The sequence below is a fragment of the Gavialis gangeticus genome, unplaced genomic scaffold (genome assembly GCF_001723915.1).
Source record: "Gavialis gangeticus isolate Ggan-Ray unplaced genomic scaffold, GavGan_comp1, whole genome shotgun sequence".
NCBI classification, from domain to species: Eukaryota; Metazoa; Chordata; order Crocodylia; family Gavialidae; genus Gavialis; species Gavialis gangeticus.
In genome coordinates, this window is record NW_017729009.1 from 3,206,289 (window position 1) to 3,213,459 (window position 7,171).

Consider the following 7,171-nt stretch of genomic DNA (forward strand, 5'->3'; position numbering starts at 1 on the left):
CAGCCTGCTTTCTGGAGCTTAAATGATCTCTGGAGACTTCACTTCTTGTGTGTTTTCCAATACTTGTGCTGTGCTAGCGGCGAGGCACGGGATGTTTCCTGTTGGGGGGCAGGGAGCAGGGAGGTTTCTTATCTGGAAGCAGGGCAGCTTGCTCAACGTTGAACTTCTCACTTATACTTCAGGGAATTAAGCCACAATTAGAGCTCGGAAGGTGATGTGTTTGTTGTTTCCTGCGGCTTGCTGAGTGCCGCCCCAACGCGTGTGGCATATTCATCCCTTTCTGCTTGGGGAAGGGCCTGAAATGTGCTGGTGTTGCATTCATGCACGTGGTAGCTCTGGCTGGCCGTGCTTGCAGCTTTGCAGGCCTGCACGAACACTGAGTCTGTCCTCGGGTTCCTGGCGCCTCTCGGTCAGGGAGTGGCCAGCGCGAGGCTTATTCATAACTCGTCTTGCTCAAGGATCCTCCCGAAGAAGTGGAGACATCGGTGTCTGGAGTACTTTGGAAGTGGTAGCAGGGAAGAGGGACGGGGCGTTGCTCAGTGTTGAACCACTGAATGCAGTGGTTTAAATCAGTACAGCTGTACTTGAGGGAGGAAGAGTTTCTAAATATGTGGCGATTCCTAGCTTAAACTTAACTTTATATTGGATTTTGTTAACCCGGGCTAAAGTTTGTAAATTCATATCCGTAAACGCTGTTAATTCTAGTTACAATCATTTTATTGTTTATGGTTGTAACTTAGTCCATGCATAATAATAATACAAAAGGTATGGGACCAGGGAGTTAAAAAACTTTGAATAGCCTTAACTCTGCCCCTGCATGTTGCCAGCCTTGTGTGTTGTTTGTATACAGCTGCTAAGAAATACTGCTAATAGCTTGGGACTTGGAGGCCCTTGCATTTGCCACATAATTGCCACCAATAGTCTGGGTTTTTTTGTCAGTGCAGGCAACTGCTCGTTATATGCAGTTTATGTTCTCATCTGTATGGTCTTAGTTTTGAAGAATGATGTCCTCTACTGGATTTGTCTGGTATTGCTGCATTGGATGAGGTCAGGATGGTTTGCTATAAATTATGGGCTGGATGGTGACTTGTCCCACCTTTCCTTGTAACACACAGGTTCTCGATTTAAAGATCATAACCCAACCCAGAGCCTTCTGACCAGACTCCTGTTTTCTGTGGACACACCAGAGGAGGGTCCTGAAACACTTCGTAGCAGAAGAAAAGGGTTGACCACAGTTGTAAGAAATAGTGGCTTTTTTTTTTTTTTTTAGAGGCAACAGATATGGTAATAAAAGAGGTTTTTCAACTGAATGGTGGTGGAGAGACTGTGGGTGTGGGTTGTGTGTGTGTATGCATACACATGATAAAAACTTGACTATTGGGAATGGTTTGAGTATGAGGTGGGCCATTTGTATTGTAGAGCTAGGTTCTGGACATGATACGAGTGTGAGCACAGCTGTCTTGGTAATGGGATAAGAACTGGAGAAGAGTTGGGGATCATGGCGTGGGCGCATACAATGCCAGGTGTAGTGTGGGGCTCATGGCTCTGTGGCAGTGTGTCAGTCCAGGCTGTGCCATGAATTTTGGCAGAGAGCGAGAGAGAATTTGTCAGGTGAAGTGCAGCTGTCTTTTGTAGTAACTTACTACTGTATTTGCATCCAAACATTGCAAGTAAATGTGGCCACATTTTAATTACTTTTTTTTTTTTTAAATATTCTAATAAAGTTCCTTTTTCCAAAATCATAGACTTGGATTTTTTTTACTACTGCAGTATAACAAAATGTTGTGAGTCTTTTATAGAGATTTCTTGAGGGGTAGGCTTTTTCACGCTTGTCTAGTGGCACCTTTTCAGTGATGTATGTTTCTGACCTCCTCAGTTTTGACTGGTGTTTAAACTGCATTCAGTCTGGACATGTATACGGGTCTTGCATACTGGCAGTTCACAGGCAGAGGTTTTTTAATGTCTACAGTTGCGTGGTAAGCTCTAGTTGTGCAGGACCAGCTGGGGTTGATAAACTCTGACAATAACGAAAGGATGGAAAGTACTGTACTTAAAACCTCCCAAACTAATCCATCAGGCTTCACAGAAATTGCCCAAGGCAGCAGTCCTTGCTGAGTTCAGCAGAGTAAAACCAAATGTGAAGGTTCCCAGCCAATCCACGTGCAAGAGATGACCCAGGTCAGTAGTGGAAAGGGGAGGGAGGTTGCTGGAAAATATTTTTCAGAAGGTGCAACTCCAAAAAGCCTCTGTATGAGCCGAGTTGGTGGATCTCTGCAGTTAACAAGGGTTCGCAGTCCAGCAGTCGCCACTGCCACCCTCGCAGGAATCATCTTGGTGGAGACACCAAGGACTGAATGAGTAGTGGAGACTGAATGCCCTTCCAGCCTTTTCAAGGGCACATAAATCAGCAGAGTGGGAGGAAGCTTGGATTTAGGCATGAGGACAGGCTGTCGGAGGCTGTTACGAGTGAGAAGCCTGTTGAGGAAGTGGAATAGGTCAAGGTATAAACATGGAAGGGCTTAATATGAATTAGGGTCCAAATTTTCCTCATGCCAGGTGTGAAGTAGAGTGATTCTCACTTTTCACCCCTCCAGGTTGTGAAGCAGCGTTGGTGTCACTCCATATGCTTTATTGGCATGAATTGCCAGCGTTGAAGCCACACTAAACCCAGCTGCCTCGTCTCTCCATTTCTGTTGTGGCCGTCCCACCTCACTGCATGGAGATGTGAAGGACGCTTGGGCCCCATACCCTGAAACAGCCACCCCTGTTTTAGGCTGCTAATTGTTCCTCATCCCCATCTCACTCCTTGCAGGTGGGGCTCTCAGTGCTTGCAGAGAACAGGGTGGGTTTGACTCATGTAGACCACAAGTGATGCCCTGATGAGCGTTGTTAGAGAGCAGTCTTCCCCTCCCCACCCTCCGGTGCTTCCAGGGAAATCCAGTCAGTTGTGACCTGAATTTTCAGTTGGGTAATATCACCTGTGCTGCCAGACTGTCAGATAAGGACAGTCGGGTTATCTGTGTCCTTCCCTGCGTCTTCCCTAATGACTGAGAGACCCCGTTGTGTTCCAGCAATCGTGATTATTAACGAACGGTGAAAGCAGCAAGGCACTGCGTGGAGAGAGGGCAGTGAACCTGATTGCAATGAAGTGCTCTCATTTTGTAGAACAAGGGTGGGCACCTGGCAGCCCTTTACAGCTTTAAAGGGTTGATCGGGTATTAACCAGCAATCCTCCAATCGCCGTTGTGAGGTGGGTAAGATTTACTCTCCGCTGTTGTGAGGTACCGTAGGGTGGTGTGACTTGACTAAAATCAGATGGCAGGCTGAGGCGGGTGTGAGATTGAGCAGTCCCTAATTCTCAGTCCCACACGTTACTCACTAAACCATACTGCCTGTTTCTTTTAGATCTTTTAAATATTTTTGGTGTCTGGTTGACTCCTGCCAGGCGCTGTTACTCCTCTGTAACCCATGGGATTTGCAGATCATCTCTGTAGGGATGTATTGGGTGTTCGGTCTAGCAAGGAGACAGTTCCCAAGGGCCTGACCGAGGCTGCCAGTTTTGCAGGAGACTTGCAACCAAGCAGACCTGTGCTCAGTTTAACCTGTTTGGCTTCCTCTCCCACTAATTTCTCAGCGCTTCAGTGACGAAATGTCTGTCCAGAGCCTAACCTTACTTGAGCTAATGCAGGCTGATGGCTATCAAGGTGCTGTCAGGCAAACCCCTCTTTCCTTCATGATTTGAAAATGAAGTGCAGAGAACAGGCTCCATTTTTCTGTTCCTGAGTCGGGTTTAGCATCATACTTTGTCCCCAGCCTGTATAGAGAATGCAGTAGTGCAGGTACGCACATCACCGTATAGGACTGGAGCCTCCATGGTTAGATCTGCTGATTCCTTTTCCTGTCTCTTGTCTGTCTTTCAGAAACTTGTAGGTGAGTATCCTGACTGCTGGACCACCCTTCTGCTTTGCCTTTTAGTTCCTTGAGTTATGTTCCTGGGAGTCCCAGGTGCCGCAAACACGGTTTTTCTGGGTCTCCACTCCTCTAATTGCATTTTCCTTGTTTTTGCTGCCTTCCCCAGTTGATATCCGTGAAATCAAAGAGATTCGTCCAGGAAAGAATTCCCGAGATTTTGACCGATACCAGGAGGATCCCTGCTTCCGGCCAGACCAGTCTCACTGCTTCGTCGTCCTCTATGGAATGGAGTTCAGGCTGAAAACTCTCAGCCTCCAAGGTGGGCCTTCCCTTCTCGTAGGATTGGGGGCATTATTCAGATTGCAGGCTCCGCTGGACAGAAGCCATGTCTAGCTCCACGTCTTGGGCAGAACTGAGCATGTTGGCTAGCACCGTGGTAGGCAAAAGACACCAGTGTTTGAATTCCCAGTGAGAAGGCTGAAGAAGCTTGAATACCCCTATGGTCAAACCTTCCTCTTACTGCTCTTTGGGTTTAGGGAAATTTTCTCTAATTTATCTTAAGTTGTGAGCTTAAATGGATGGTTTTAAACCAGTGCCATTAGGCTGTATGGACACTCTTGTTTTGGTTGAAGAGCAGCGTGTCTAAACCTTCTGACTTTAGCTGAATTGAAACATTCAGTTCTGCAGCCAAAGTGAGGTTGTCCTACAGCCTGTTGGCCCTGGTTTAACCACATCAGCTGAAATAACAACTGATATAAGTTAAACCAGGGCGACTTATCCATGGAGACAAGCCCCTGTTGGGCACTCACGCTGGCTGCTCCGTGTGCAGCACAATTGTGTTCTCGACCTGGAGGTCACCCAAATGCATGAGTGGAGAGATGTTGTTTTCTGTCTTCAAAGAGGATACAACAAACAATGGAGAGGTTAAAAAGAAACCAGCAAACGATCTAAGAATAACTGCCTGTTGCGTCTCCAGAGTGGCTTGAATGTCAGTTCTTGAAAACAGAGGCAGCAAAAAAAATAAATAAAGCCACCCAGACCTCTTCAGTAAACTGGATCAGAGCTTGGAGTATAGAGGTGAATCTAAACCATCCATCTGTGGGTGTCCTGAGACACGGCAGGAGCCTACAAGGGAGAGGAGATGGTTGGAGAAAGTCTCCTGGGGAGAATTTGCTTCAGAGGGAGATGCTGTTGGAGTGAGAGAGGATCAGTGAGGTGTGTAGTTACCGATGACGTAGAGTAAGGGATCTGAGAGGGCTCAGTCAGCACAAGAGGTCAGAGCAGACAATGGTGCTAGTTTATTTTTTTCACTATTACTATAATAGGCAACAGATGCTGCAGTTGAGATTTGATATGAATTTTCCTGCCCTGCTGCAGCTGTGCCTGGGCTTCCTGTGTGGACACTGGGGCCTCAGCATGCCCGTCTAACTCCTTCATATGCCCTGTTCCTTGTTTTTCACAGCCACATCTGAAGATGAAGTAAACATGTGGATCAAAGGGTTAACCTGGCTTGTGGCAGATACTCTGAAGGCCACCACTCCCTTGCAGATTGAGAGGTAAGGCAAGCAGGTGGGATGAGAGAGGCTAATGCCACTGAGGCCCAGGCAGGTGTCGTGCACACTGCTGCTCAGAGAGCTTCCTCCACACAGCTCTGCCAGTGCCCCTTGCTCTTGGCTTGGCCTCTGCACTGTGCCTGTTTTGTCCCTTGGCCTCTGCACTGTGCCTGTTTTGTCCCTTGAGCCCATCTCCGCCAGTGCCCTTCTCCCTCCACCTTTTTATTCAAGCCCACAGGTACCTTGTCAGAGTGAGGAGAGCCTTCTCCCCTGCCCAACAGCACCCCCTGCTGTTCCTTCCCATTTTGGAGCCCAGCACTGCACTGGCAAACCTGCAGCTGAATTGTGGAGGTGTCTGTGGGGTATGAACAAGTAGCCACTACGACCTGGGCTGAGAGACTCCATCTCATTCCACTTACAAGTTGGGTGGTGTTTAAGCTCGTGTCTCCTGAACTGAAGAGCTTCATCCAAGATTTACTTGGCAAAATGTACCATGTATGTTGCCTTTCAGGTGGCTTCGGAAGCAGTTCTACTCACTGGATCGCAACCGAGAAGACAGGTACTATAAAAGGCCTGTTTGCGTGGGGGGTGAGAGAAAAGGTTGGACCCATTTTTCTTGGAGTCAGAGTCTCCAAAGTGAAGAAGTACAAGGCACGCTTCTCACTAGGCATGAACTGTCGGCTTGCAAACCCCAAATCTGTAACAATGGCATTTTAGCGCCTCCTGGTGAGGCTGCAAACCAAGACAGTCGTGCAGCCTCACAGGGGAGCAGTTCTGCTGAAGTCTTTGGCCCAGGGAGCAGGGGTGAAGATTGCTTGTGTGAGCTCAGCTTGGCCACTCGGGCTTCTGTTTTGTAACACTTGACAGCATACGGTCCAAGTGTAAAAGCTGTTTCCATCTGCCTTGAAAGGGTCTTTGTCAATAGCAGTTACAGTCCAAAGCATAGGCTGTTGTTTTTTAAAGGAAAGTTTTATTCTTTCTTTGGGGGGGGGGGAAAGCCTTAATAGGAGCCTGAATCTCTTCCTGACTGTTTTTAAACTTCCATAAAAACACTAGTTGTTTGTACTGACTGACTTCCCTGCAGTGAAGAACGCAGAGCACCACGGTGCTGGGCTCCCCTGGGAGCCAGCAAGTGAAACCGACCCGTGTAGCCCCCATTGTCCATGCTGCAGGAAGTGCACAGAAAAGCAAATAAACAGGAGCTGCAGCCAAAGCTGCACTAAAACATCCTATTTTTATTACTCTCCTCCTTCCTCGCTGCCCTCTCCTTCTCATCCACCTGGTTTGCTTTTGGATGACGAGCTCTTTGGGACATGTTTACTGTGTGCGCAGCATGTAGCTCAGTAGGCCCCATCCTGACTCAGGAACCTTGGTGGGGCTCCACTATAAATAATAATTCCCAGTCCCCCCGCCCCCGCTCCCCCTTTGTGCGGCTCATGCATCTTACGAACCCTGATGGGGTTTTAGTGGCATGGAGGCCTGGGTGAACTTTTTCCAGCAAGAGCAATGTTGCCCTTTTAGTCCTTGCCCCACTGATGTGGGTACGGTGTTGTCTCTGTCTGCCCTCTGCACTGGCATGGCCCAGATAGAGGCCTCTCCTGCTGAGGATGCTGTCTTTGGCCTCCTTTCAGTTTCCAGGATGTGGTTTTCTTTGCGGATGTTAACAGAGGACATTAACCTTTTTATATTGATTTTTTTTTTTTTTT

General features: G+C 47.9%; 1 protein-coding gene across 2 annotated transcripts in view; it reads left to right on the plus strand.

The window, feature by feature from the left end:
* Positions 1–7,171, plus strand: part of PLCG1 (phospholipase C gamma 1) — a 159,756-nt gene that overhangs the window by 73,531 nt on the left and 79,054 nt on the right. For both annotated transcript variants that reach the window (XM_019509788.1, XM_019509789.1), the window contains exons 2-4: positions 4,079–4,231; positions 5,375–5,468; positions 5,977–6,024. In XM_019509788.1, coding sequence (XP_019365333.1) covers positions 4,079–4,231; positions 5,375–5,468; positions 5,977–6,024 — 295 coding nt within the window. The remainder of the gene's footprint in view (positions 1–4,078; positions 4,232–5,374; positions 5,469–5,976; positions 6,025–7,171) is intronic.